Source organism: Prunus mume, linkage group LG4, assembly GCF_029339155.1.
Source record: "Prunus mume cultivar Tortuosa linkage group LG4, ASM2933915v1, whole genome shotgun sequence".
Taxonomy (NCBI): Eukaryota; Viridiplantae; Streptophyta; class Magnoliopsida; order Rosales; family Rosaceae; genus Prunus; species Prunus mume.
The window spans coordinates 22,001,477-22,015,546 of NC_142701.1; the positions used below are offsets into that span (position 1 = coordinate 22,001,477).

General features: G+C 37.9%; 1 protein-coding gene across 1 annotated transcript; it reads left to right on the plus strand.

The window, feature by feature from the left end:
• Positions 1–6,262: 6,262 nt before the first annotated feature.
• Positions 6,263–10,403, plus strand: LOC148918179 (G-type lectin S-receptor-like serine/threonine-protein kinase At4g27290). The gene is made up of 8 exons (XM_089049969.1): positions 6,263–6,645; positions 6,733–8,081; positions 8,179–8,296; positions 8,420–8,585; positions 8,740–8,950; positions 9,075–9,312; positions 9,401–9,551; positions 9,667–10,403. The coding sequence occupies exons 1-8, from the start codon at positions 6,584–6,586 to the stop codon at positions 9,970–9,972; spliced, it is 2,601 nt and encodes an 866-aa protein (XP_088906095.1). The 5' UTR covers positions 6,263–6,583; the 3' UTR covers positions 9,973–10,403.
• Positions 10,404–14,070: the final 3,667 nt, after the last annotated feature.

A 14,070-nucleotide genomic window follows, 5' to 3' on the forward strand; every position in this document is an offset into this window, starting at 1 on the left:
TTCGGTTGTTCAACCTCCTTCGATCTGCCTGGTTCACAGGAGGAACTGCACTTGTTTGCTTTTTCTTAAACACTTGGGTAGGGCATTTCCTCGCCATTGCTTGATAGCTGTTGATTTGGCTAATACCGCTCCTAAGAATTGGGTACCGAATTTTCTGATGTGTGGCGCAGGTGATGACGTTGATCTTGCCGATCCATAGTCTGCCCAGAATGCCGTTGTAGGGTGAGACCTCATTAATAACCATGAATGTTTGCGAGCTGATTACAGGTGGGGAGTATACATCGAGGTCTATTGTGCCCATGATAACCGTTGTTGCACCATTAAAGTCGGTTAGGGATTTGGCTAATTTGTTGATCTTTGTCTCCAAGCCCATCTGCTGGATGACCGCCAATTGGAGGATATTGGTTGCGCTACCCTTGTCTGCGTGGATTCGGTCGACATGGCCTGGGCAATTTGAATGCCAATTGTAGGGCTTTTCTTCCGCACTGCAAATGGGTGGGCCTGTAAAGGGAAGTTGCTGAAATTATCCCGTGTCTGAGTTCGAAAATCAAGCCTCAAAAGCACTTCGAAAGGGCAATAGAGCCTTAGGAAGTGTTCTGGTTACCTTCACCAATGAAAATAACAACAGCTTACAGATGATTTCTTGATGCTTACAAATAAATTTTCTAGCTTGCCATAAAAGGCTTGTGGCATGGAAGCAAAATCAGCATGAGTTTAGCACCAAAGAGGAAAATATGGCTTCCTAGGGAGAAATGGGAGTGTTTAAGGTGAGGAAGAAGAGGTTTGCAAGCTAATTTGGCTGAGAAGAGAGAAAGAAAGAACAATGTTCTTCCGGCAGCTTGACAAAGCTTAGATGTGAAAGTAATCTGCCAAAAGAGGAAAATGGAGAAGAAGGGTGAATAGTGCACGAAATTGCTGGGTTTTTGCAGGTAAGATAGAAAGCTTGCTCTCTGAATCTGAGTTGGTTTTGTTGGGTAGAAGATGCCTTATTTTATAGCTCGCTGGAAACTATCCTTTCCATGATCATTCTACCTTGCTAATACAAACTATTGTGTCGCTATCCATTTTTAAGAAAGTGACACGTGATTTATGTGTAGTTACTCTAGCAATGTTATACATATTTAGTCCAAAAAAATAGAAGATGTTTTATCTAAGAGCCAGCCGTAGCTTTTACATTGGCAGAAGAAAGGTGAAAGTGAATCATGCTTCTTCTGTTACCCAACATATTACAAAATGTCGGTGGGTCCGACACTTTCCCCAGCACCAAAGATAGATGCTTCAGCTTTTTGTTCCAGCGCAGTCGGAGAGAGGGGCGAAGAGGGGGAGGTCAATGGGGTGGGGCTGGAGGTTGGGGTTTAATTATTAGGCTTAAATGTTAAAATCGTCCTTGTGTTTTACTCACTTGCCCAATTTGATATCAGTGTTTCCAATTTAGCCATTGTGTTTTACTAAGTTAACCAATTTTGTCCATTACATTAAATTACTGTTAAAAAATTCATAAATATTATTTGAATTAATAAAAATCACAAATTAGTTATAGAAAAATATAAAATCTCAATTTTAAAAATCAAACCCCATTTTTAAGAAAATAGTTGACTGATTAAAAATAAAATGTAAAAAAATTGCAAAAAACAACCGAGCTATGAGATGGGGGCAATAGAAGATGTACGGTGGGAAGGAGGGATTGATGTGAGAAAGGGAGATGCATAGAGGAGTTGCGGGGTTGGGTGGGATGGATGAGAGAGAGAGAGAGAGAGAGAGAGTGTGTGTGTGTGTGTGTGTGAGTGAGTGGGTTGGTGGCAGGGATTGCTCATGGTGGGAACTTGGGTGGTGGTTGCGGCTTGAGAGAAGAAGAGGGCGTAGAGGGTGTTGGGTTTTATTTATTTAAAATTTCTTAAATTTATTCATTTTGTAAAATAAACTTAAATTTTTTAAACCTTTATCATTCTTTAATTAATTTTTAAAATTTTTATGAATTTTTAACAGTAATTTAATAGAATAGACAAGATTGGCTAACGGAGTAAAACATAAGGACTAAATCAATCAAATAGAAAACACGAGAACCAAATTGGCCAGATTGGTAACATAATGACCATTTCTATATTTAAGCCTAGTATTATTATTATTATTTGCCTTATTTTTTTTTTTTTAGTTTTAATTATTTTAAAGTGCAAATGACCAATTTCTCTTTAAATATCTCACATGCTTGGCACATGAAATTTTTTAATGGAAAATTATCAGCTAAATAAATAGTTTATATCTTTAATTTTCTAGAAAAAATATTAAAGGGAAAGTTGAAGTATGCTACAAATTTAAAGGGCATTTCACCAGTTTAGCCCTGTTGTTTTGTGTTTTAGTTATAAATAAAAAGCAAGGTCATATCATTCATTCATACTTGGACCTAAACCCACTGCAATTTGTTAAGTACTTATTCATCTACATACCACATGTCATCAAGGTTGTAAGAGACTTGTAACTCAAGTGATTAAAAACAATTATTTATGTATTCGATGTCATGTATTTGAATCCCTATCCCCAATATCGCTTTAAAACAATCGGTACACACAGAGACTATGGTGGAAGAATTGGACCGGAATCAAATATTTATTTTTTCTTAAATGAAAAAGACACTAAATCTTTCTAATTTGTCCATGTCATCAAAAGCAAGGTCATATCATTCATTCATACTTGGACCTAAACCCACTGCAATTTGTTAAGTACTTATTCATCTACATACCACATGTCATCAAGGTTGTAAGAGACTTGTAACTCAAGTGATTAAAAACAATTATTTATGTATTCGATGTCATGTATTTGAATCCCTATCCCCAATATCGCTTTAAAAAAATCGGTACACACAGAGACTATGGTGGAAGAATTGGACCGGAATCAAATATTTATTTTTTCTTAAATGAAAAAGACACTAAATCTTTCTAATTTGTCCATGTCATCAAAAGCAAGGTCATATCATTCATTCATACTTGGACCTAAACCCACTGCAATTTGTTAAGTACTTATTCATCTACATACCACATGTCATCAAGGTTGTAAGAGACTTGTAACTCAAGTGATTAAAAACAATTATTTATGTATTCGATGTCATGTATTTGAATCCCTATCCCCAATATCGCTTTAAAAAAATCGGTACACACAGAGACTATGGTGGAAGAATTGGACCGGAATCAAATATTTATTTTTTCTTAAATGAAAAAGACACTAAATCTTTCTAATCTGTCCATGTCATGAAGTTAGGATGACAGGACCCGCCCCGGAATTTCCCAACCAGGCGGACCCATCTTAGTGCCGACATCATACCGATGCCGGGCCCACTTACTAAAACCCAAGACATTCTACCAAAATTTTGGCAGAGTCTCCCCTGTAAAATGCTCAAACCAAAATAAACAACCTGCAATAATTTACATCAATATACAATCCAACTGCCAGCATGCTTTTAACATACTACAATCCAACACAAAATGGCCTCCGGCCTCAAGTAGTAGCCTAACATGGGCAATAACAGAGCGTCTACAGAATTTGGTTACAACAAACAGGGGAGTAGAAAGAATTTATACAGACCCTATTAACAGACGACAAGTTCGGAGCTCGTGACTTGCTCGAATGCCTTCAGGAGCAACTCTGGGGGCGCAAAACAGAAAGATGTGAGTGGACAGAAATAAAGTTTCACTTTAAAACAACATAGTAACCCCACCATGTAAAAATAATGCTCTAGCATGCAGTTTCACAATTCAGAAACCAAAACTCAAACACAAAAATCCCAAAGTCCAAAACATCTCCACAACTCAGGCTCACAACTCATTTCCCAAAATATATGCAACTCTCAACACCCGTAAATACCCATATATAAATATACATATAGCTAGGACTCTAGTATAGTATATATATATACTCCACTCCAAACTAATGTACCGGGGAGACAATCCAACCGGGGGATTGTTGGCTGGTACGCAGGATTTTCGAACCGAACCGCGTCCGGGATGAGTAGTCCAACCGGGGGACGGAACTCCATAGCTCACACGCCGGCACGCCAGCGACACGTGTAGCTCACAAATCTCATATCAAGTCCTACGCGCGCAGACAGTATCATCACCCCACCGGCACGCCAACGACGTGTGTGATGATACTCAAGCAATATACATACTCTCCCATACGCCGGCACGCCAGCGACACGTATGGAAAGTGTCTCACACACCGGCACTGCCAACGCCATGTGTGAGACCCGTAATCTCATGGCCTTCCCACCCCACCGGCACTGCCAACGACGTGTGTGGGAAGCCTAGTAACTAGGGAATGGTACTCACCTACCATACTCATACATCTCACAACCATCCATCAACTCCTATCTTTCCACAATCTCACCACAACAACCTCTCATACTCTATACATAGACAATATAGATAGCCATCCCAAAATCCATATCAACATAATCATCATACTCAAATATATATGTTCATATTCAAAATATATATAACCAAGATATATAAATATATTCAAATCATCGACCAAAGACTTATTACATCAAAGTCACCATCATTTAAAGTATATGCACAAAAATTTCATAAATAAAAACCATGCATATGCTTAAAACAAAGTCCACTCACAAGTAATCCCAAGCTGCCCGACCGTGAGGGTCCGCTCTTGAGTGATCAACCGAAGTACCTATTCCAAGATACAAATCCTTGATTAACAGTACGTACTTCCAAAACGGAAATTCACGAAAGGAAATACTTAAATCCCCAAGTTCGGTGCACTCACGTCCAAAGGAACATCCTAAGGTGGTTACAGATTGGAATTCGCTTCCCAATCGCACGGTGATCGCGTTTCCTAAACTTCACATTATTGAATCGGAACATCCGGGGCTCCAATTCACGATCCGCGAATTCCTATAGGTTTCTAAGAGTACCTACATCAACATACTTCAATTTGGAAACGATCCAACGGTCAGAACTTATCGAACCCGGATAACGCACAATATGCGAAATCCGTTCGATAGTCAAACGATATCCAAATTGAGATCCGCGAAATCCTACGCACTCGTGACAGCCTAAGGATCTCAACAGGACGAAAAACAACTTCACCCACCTTGCCCACGCGCCGCCACACGCGCCGGCAGTGCGCGGGTGTGTAGAGAGATTTCCGGCGACGGAAAATCTCCAAACCAACGCTCACCCTTCCAATCCTAGATACTACTCGAAGAGTGGAGCAACTTTTTCAACTACGGCAACATCCAATTCGGACGGCAAGTGGCCGGAATTTCAAATTGAAATCCGGCCAAAACCTAGGTTTCCAATTCGGTTCCAAAACTCAAAATCGATCCAAACCTAAACAACAGTCAGCTAGAATACGTAAAAAGGAGAAGAAACCTCACCTGGTTCACGGGAATTGACGGCGGAGACGACGGCGCAACAATCGAAACTTCCGGTTTGAACCGATCGACGTCGGGTCGAGGTTTCGGGAAATTGGGTGGGTCTTGATCGGGCTTGAGACGAGTCGAATGGGACCGGTCGCCCTTCCCGGGTGAGAGAATCGAAGAGAGAGAAAGAGAGAGTCGGAGAGAGAAACGGGAGAGAGAGAGAGAGTGTACGCGGGAGGAAGAGAGAGAAAGTGAGGGGTAAAAACTGAAAATCTGATTTTTACCCCAACTTACTTCGAAATAATTACGGTTACTGCCACCGAACAAGTTTTGATCGCCAAAACGTTAAATCTCCGATTCAGGCCTACCGCCTGTCTACGGTTTCGTCTCAGTACCACCTACGCAACCACACCACTCACGGTCCCAAAATCTTCCCGGATAAGAAAGTGACCAAAATCACCCTTAACCCAGGAATAATTAAATATTTTCCCTAAATTAGATTAAATAGGAAAATAACGGAGTCGGGGTGTTACATAGGATGTCGCAATCCAAGGAAAAATATCGCTTTGCCTCTTGAATTCTTTTCTTCTTCTTACTATTTTCTGTGTTTTGTTTTTTGTTTTTTTGTTTTTTGTTTTTTTTTGGTCAGGATTATTACAGGCTTTTTTTTAATGCGAAGGTTGTATAACATTTTAAGCTTTTCTAGTAACTGGACTGTAGACGTTTGGCTTCTTCAATAGTTGACTGAGCTGAATGCGCTGATCTGGTTAAGTATTGCAAGACAGTATCTAAAATTGTCTGCTGCTAGATTATAGGGGAAACAAAGTGATTTTATTAGATTTGGAGGAGAATAGTACATGACTTAGTGTAGGCTAATTGGCCTTCTACACTTAGCATATTGGCTTATTGGCCACAACACTTGGTTTAGATTAGTTTGGGCTATTTGGCCCTTACACTTTGATTAATGAGCTTATTGGCTCTCAACATAGTTAGCATTAGGTAGCCCCTTGGCTCCAGTTCTCTGTTAGACTCCACTTTGTATGAGTATAAGCATGCCTATATTTATAGGCTTTGATTGCCGCCGCTACCCAAGTCTCACCGACTTGGACAATCTCTCCTAGCCATATATGTTTGGCTTTGTCTAGAATAATCTTCAATCTTCATTGCCGACATCACCAAGTGGAATTGGTCTTTTACTCCAGCCACAACTATATGGTTTTACCTAGAATATTCCACCATATTCATTTGCTTTGCTGCCATGCAACTTCTTTATTGTGAGCTCTTGAATTCTCTAGATCCTTCTTGAAATCTTAAGCACAAATGTGCATTATTTTCAACATCTGCAAATTTCTTATGTGCAGCCAAATGGATACCAAAACCAAGCCAAGGCTGGTGCTTTCAGTTGTTTTGTCATGCCTGTATCTCAAAGTCCATATTTCCCTTGCAGCTTACACCATCAGCGGAAACCAATCTCTCTCTGGTGATCAAACCATTGTCTCTGCAGGTGGGGTTTTTGAGCTGGGTTTTTTCAAACCAGGTAAGTTTTCAAACTACTACATAGGCATGTGGTACTCCAAACAAGTAGTATCTGATGAGCAGACCATAGTGTGGGTAGCAAATAGGGAACAACCAGTCTCTGATAGTTTTTCTTCGGTCTTGAGAATCTCAGATGGTAATTTGGTTCTCTTCAACGAGTCGAAAAGTCCAGTTTGGTCAACAAATTTGACCACCACCACCACCACAGGTTGTATAGAAGCAGTTCTTTTGGATACTGGAAACCTTGTCTTATTAAGAGCTGGTGGTGGGTGTAGTACTAGTACTACATCAGAGCCTTTATGGCAAAGCCTTGATCATCCAACCCATACATGGCTACCAGGAGGTAGAATTGGGTTCAACAAAATTACCAAACAAAGCCAAATTCTCACTTCATGGAAGAATTCAGGGGATCCCGCACCAGGTCTTTTCTCTCTTGAGCTAGACCCAAATGGAAGCAACTCATATATCATACTGTGGAATAGTTCTAGACGGTATTGGACCAGCGGATCATGGAATGAAAGTTCACATATGTTCAGCTTGGTTCCTGAGATGAGGGTTAATTACACCTACAATTACAGCTATATTACAAACGAAAACGAGAGTTATTTCACCTACTCTCTTTATGATCCTAAGAGAATGTCTAGATTCGTGATGCATACCTCGGGGAAGATTCAGAAACTAACATGGTTGGAGACTTCCAGGCAATGGAATTTGTTTTGGTCTCAACCAAGAAAACAATGTGCAGTTCATGCATTTTGCGGGGCATTTGGGAGTTGCAATGATAAATCCGGGCTCTTCTGTAATTGTTTGATGGGTTTTGAGCCAACTTCGCCGACGGATTGGGTTTTGCAGGATTACTCTGATGGGTGTTCAAGAAAAACCAGTTTGCAGTGTGGGAATTCTATGAGTGTTAATGGAACTGAAGACTGGTTTCTAGGAGTGCAAACCATGTCAATGCCTGAAAATAACCAGTCTGTGGAGGTTGGGAGTATTGAGAAATGTGGATCAATCTGCTTAAGTAACTGCTCTTGCACTGCTTATGCTTATGACAGCAATACCGGATGTTCAATTTGGACTGGAGATCTCTTGGGTGTGCAAGAACATGCAGCAGATGGTGGTGATGGAAGAACTTTATACATTAGACTTGCAGCTTCTGAGTTTATGTATCTTAAAAGTACTGTGCAAATGATTGTTGGTATTGTTGTAAGTGATTATTACCTCGAGAGCCATCATTGTAATTGGTTAATTGCATATTTTTGTTTTGTTTGCAGGTGTTAATGGTCATACCGATAAACGCTCCCTTATAATTGCAATTGTCTCAGCAACGGCAGGATTGCTTATAATGAATTTTGGCAATTTCGTATGGAAGAAAACATTGGGAAAGGGAAGGTACTGCTACCACTCTGCCTCATCTCTCTTTCTCTCTTTCTCTGTCACATGTGCAAGCACACGGATTCTAGTAATTCAAAGTTTCAAACAAACGATGCTCTAACACTAAGACCGAAACATCAGGGAGCATTGGTGGAAGAATGGTGATACTAAAGTAAATTATGGTGCTGGAGGTGGAAAGGATGATACAGAAGTACCACTATTCAGTTTAAGGAGTATATTAGCTGCAACAAACAACTTCTCCGAAGCTAATAAACTGGGAGAGGGAGGATTTGGCCCTGTTTATAAGGTGACACTTCCACTATGTAATGCAATATAGTACATTAATTGTTCTTCATAAACATGACACCTTCTTTAGTACTTCTCTTAATACCATTTTCCCTAACTATGTTTGATTGATAAGGTGGTGGTTCTCTTTATGTGGGATTTTCTTTCCTTTGCAGGGCATTTTACCTGAGAATCAAGAAGTAGCCATAAAAAGGCTGTCAAAGAAGTCCGGGCAAGGACATCAGGAGTTCATGAATGAGTTAAAGCTTCTAGCCAAGCTCCAACATACCAATCTGGTTAGACTCTTGGGTTGCTGTATTGAAGAAGAGGAAATGATATTGATCTATGAGTTCATGCCCAATCGAAGTTTAGACAAGTTTTTGTTTGGTATTGATCTATGATTCTTTGATATTGTTGATTTCTGGGACTTCAAATTTGATTGCCTTTTCTTAAGATCTTTTTCTATGTGTTGCTCACTCAGCTCATTATTCTTCCTGGGTTGTCTAATCAGATCCATCTGAAAAGAAAAAATTGGATTGGGGTAGACGCTTTAAAATTATAGAAGGTATTGCTCAAGGAGTACTTTATATCCACAAGTACTCTAGATTGAAAATCATTCACAGGGACCTAAAAGCAAGTAATGTTCTGTTGGATGGATCAATGAGCCCAAAAATTGCAGACTTTGGAATGGCAAGGATTTTCGGGACAAATCAAACTGAAGCAGATACTAAGAGGGTTGTTGGGACATAGTAAGTATGCATAGCACATCTTTTCATTCATGTAATAAACCTTATGCAATCACTACTCTGCTTACTCCTCTGCCTTTAATTCATGAAGCGGCTACATGTCACCGGAGTATGCACTCTATGGCCATTTCTCAGAGAAATTGGATGTATTCAGCTTTGGAGTGTTGTTGTTGGAGATTGTAAGTGGAAAGAAGAATGCTTCTTTTCGTCATTTTGAACACTCAGTAACAATTTCTGGTTGGGTAAGTATTAAAAATTCTAGAATGTGTCCTTTTCTTAAGCCTCAAGAGAATTTGCAATTAAAATAAGTGAATGGTCATGCAAGAGTGATGGGTTTATATATATGTTAAATCGTAGGCATGGGAATTGTGGAAAGACAGTAGAGGAATGGAGGTGATTGATGAAGCGGTAAGGGAAACATGTCCTCCCCATGAAGCTTTAAGGTGTATCCATGTAGGTCTTTTGTGTGTACAAGAAGCTCCGGCTGATCGACCAACAATGTCTTCAGTAATTCTTATGCTGGCGAGTGAAGCTACATCTCTTCCACCCACCAAAGAACCTGCTTTTTCAACACATAGGAACTCCAGTGCTGCTGGTTCTTCTTCTCAAACATCTAATTACTCCAACAATTCTGTGACCATTACTATTCCAGAAGCACGATAGAGGTTATTAAAAACAAAAAAAATTGGCAAGTCCAAATTAAAAAAGAAAAGAATAACAATGTAACAGTACTGTAACAAGTACTGACAATCAGCAGTGCAAGAATTTAACAATATCTAGAAGTCCCAATACCGCATGTTTGATGCCTTTTCTTTTGGGCCATAAGAGACATCAGTAGGTATAGATGTTAATACCAGAAGGTCGATAGCGGCTCAATATTGGGAGAGGTCTATTAGAATAATATATTGTAATTGATATGTTATTATTGTAATATGTTAATTATAACCATACATAGAGTAGTTACTTGATATAGGTAGACAGATCCAAATCAATCCCTAGGATTGGGGATCATGCTACAGAGATTCTGTAATATTGGCAGTATATATTTTGCTTGTACTCTACTATTGACAATACAACAAAACCTTTCAACCAAACATTCTTTACAAGGTCCAAGTTCGAATCTCCCTTTCCGTTGCTAATACAAACAATTCTGCTGTTATAAATTTTTGAGAAAGTCACACGTGATTTAGTTTATTTACTCTAGCAACATTATCTAGAGCCCCATTTTCGACACAACTCTTGGTTCATTGGAATGGGATCTTTATAATGTGAAAGTTTGTAAAATGATGAGTCTTTGGTGAGAGCCGTGGCCTTATGACTTCTTTGGGTTCGCATGAACTGTTTCATCTAACCTAAGAGACAGCCTAGCTTCTACATTAACACGAAGGTGGAAGACATGTTTCTTCTGTTAAGAAATAATCACGTGCCCAACATATACAATCAGGTGGAGATTCCTCTTGTCTGTCTTCTCATATGTTATTATAATGTTGGTGGTGGTCCTACACTCTCCGCTGAGTTATGGAACATATGATTCATGCTTTGGACCAATGTTTTAAAAGGCGAAGCGTAAAGACGAGGCGTTTTTGTCAGCGAGGCGTAAGCTTTGAACATTAATTTAATTTAATAAAAAAATTATAAATAATACAATATAAATAAATTGTACTACTAATTCTTATTTAGCCAACATATTCTATCAAATATAAGTACTAATTATCATTTAAGCATAATAATCAATCCCAAAACATAAAATATTTATTCAACATCATAAGAAAAACTCAATTTATGCATCTCACTCCTCATCATGAAACATCAAATGATATTTGGCATTTATGTGTGGACTTGAGTATTATTTTTAGTGAATTTTACGGATATTGTGTTGTTTGGAAAAAAAATACTAACATATATATATATATATATATATATATATATGAATCTAGTTCAAAGAGAATTTGCATACCAAAGGTGAGAGAAACTTCAACTTATGGAGAGAATTAAAATTGATGCAGTTTATGGCATTAGGGATATACATATAGGTCCATTAATGTATTTATTTAGAAGAAAAAAAGGGGCAGTATCGTTTGTTTCAGTGGGGGGTTAAAAGGTATGATGTTTGCTTTTATAAAAAATATAAATAAATAAAAACCCAAAACGTGCGTTTAAAACACCTCAGTTTAAAAAAATAAAAACCACTTAAGTAACTAAATGAAACGACGTCGTATTAAAACAAACCCTAACAAAAAAAATTTCAAGCGAGGTCGTCTTCTTCCTCGCGCTTTGGCTTGCAGATAGCGGCGCTTCTTCACGCCTGCCACGCCTCGCCACGCACGCCTCTGCACGCCTCGCTACGCTAAGCGTGCAACAATAAACATTCGTACGCCTAAGGCGATTTCCCTCCGCCTCGCTCCGATGCGCGCTCCGACGCGCGCTTAGGCATGCTTTTGAAAACACTGCTTTGGACCTAAATGGCTGAATGAGTAAAATGGCTTTGTAGAATTTGTCCCTCTACATTTCTGTTACTAATTTCATCGTGTACAAATTATAGTTTTCCACGGGCAGGAAATATTTTCTTCTTATTCCACTTCCTCTCTTGTTTCTTTGTTTCTATGAAAACGGAGATCAGGTTGTTCTTTCTTTGTCTTGTTTTGTTACTATTATCTCTTGTCTTGCCATTCCGTACTACCCACGACACTTCAGTACTAGAAAAACCTATCACTGCAAACCAGACCTAGACTTCTTCTAGTGGAAACCTTTGCATTGGGCTTCTTCAGTCCTCCAAATTCTACCAGATACTTTCTTGGTATATGGTACAACACAATCCCAAACACAGAATCAATTGTATGGCTGTCCTTTGAATATTTCAGAATCTCCTCCTTTTTCACCTTTACTATTTCATAATTTCAAAAAGAAGCATAAAGCTCTCTCCTTTCTCAAACAAAAACAAAATCAGATATCAAAGTCCTTATCTTTCCCTCACTTTCGTCCTGCTCATCATCATTTTCCTCAGAAACAAACACAACTTCACCCCAAAATGCCATCATTTCCAACCTCCACCACTTTCACCTTCTTTTCCTTCTCTTGTTTATCCAGCGAGAGAGTGTGAATCTGAATGTCTTAAGAACTGCTTTTGCACAGCTTATGCTTATTCAGATGTGAGAGAAGGAAGTACTATGAATTGTTTGGCATATGGTTCGGTGACCTGATGGATCTTGTAGATCATGGTCTGGGGCAAACTATTTATATTTGTGTTCAGCACTCTAATCAAGGTATGTTAATTTGGTTTCTTTGGCTGTTTTCTCTGCATGGATGTGTCAAAGTAGGATTCTTAGACTCAACCACTCACTAATTTCACAAGATTATATTGATTAGTCAAAAGAAAAAATAAATAAACGGAGTTAGTTATTTTGGCTAGAAAGTGCCATTATTTGGATCCCACAAGATGGTTTTCTATTTTTGTCAGGTGGTAAGAGTCATGTTGATAATTTTAACGATCCAACCGTCAAACTTGTTTGTTTATACTTCAAGATCATATACACCAAAAATCGGAAAAAATAAACATTCAGAGATCAAGTAACGGGACAAAAAATTTCGACGGTTATAAATGAAAAATCATGATTTAACGGCTATTTTAACTCCGATTTTGATGATTTTTTACCGCTACACTCCTTGACCCTATATGAATACAATGACTGAATTTGATCTTCAATTTAAAATATTTACACTAGTGGATACCACAAAATCTTATGTTATATTTAACAAAAGTATAAATAAACTCTTAATTGTTAGTGAATATATTGTTTTGATGGCATACGCATTTTAAGAAACTAGTTTCAACAATCTAACCGTCAAACTTGTTTGTTTATACTTCGAGATCATATACACCAAAAATCGAAAAAAATAAACATTCAGAGATCAAGTAACAGGACAAAAAATTTAGACGGTTATAAATTAAAAATCATGATTTAACGGTTATTTTAACAAACCATCATCTTTACATATAATAGACGACCCTTTTTATTTATTTATAAAAAGCGTCATTTTTACATATAATAGACGACCATTTTTTATAAAAAGCGTCATCTTTATATATAATAGACGACCATTTTTAAAAAAACCGTTATCTTTACTTCATAATAGACGACGGTTTTTTTAAAAATCGTCATCTTTACATATAATAGACGATGGTTTTTATTATTATAAAAAACGTCATCTATTATATATAATAGACGACGGGTTTTTATAAAAAGCGTCATATTTACATATAATAGACGCTTTTATAAAAACGTCATCTTTACATATAATAGATGACCATTTTTTTATAAAGCGTCATCTATTATATATAATAGACGCGGTTTTTATAAAAAATGTCATCTTTACATATAATAGACGGCGGTTTTTTATAAAAACGTCATCTTTACATATAATAGACCGGTTTTATAAAAAGCGTCATCTTTACAAATAATAGACGACGATTTGTATAAAAGCGTCATTTTTACATATAATAGACGCAGTTCTTTCAAAACAACCATGTCTTTACCAAAAAAGGATCATTGATTTTTAAAAGACGACGCTTGTCATACCTCACTGTCGTTGTTTTTGGTCGATTTTAACTCAAGAAAACCTTTTTAATAAGACGACGCTTTTTATTTGTGTGCGTCATTATAAAAAATATTCAACAGACCTCCGTTTTTTTGTTGTTCAAGTCACTTATCCACGACGGTTTTTTGTTACCGTCGTCTTTTTAAATACAACGACGGTTTTTTC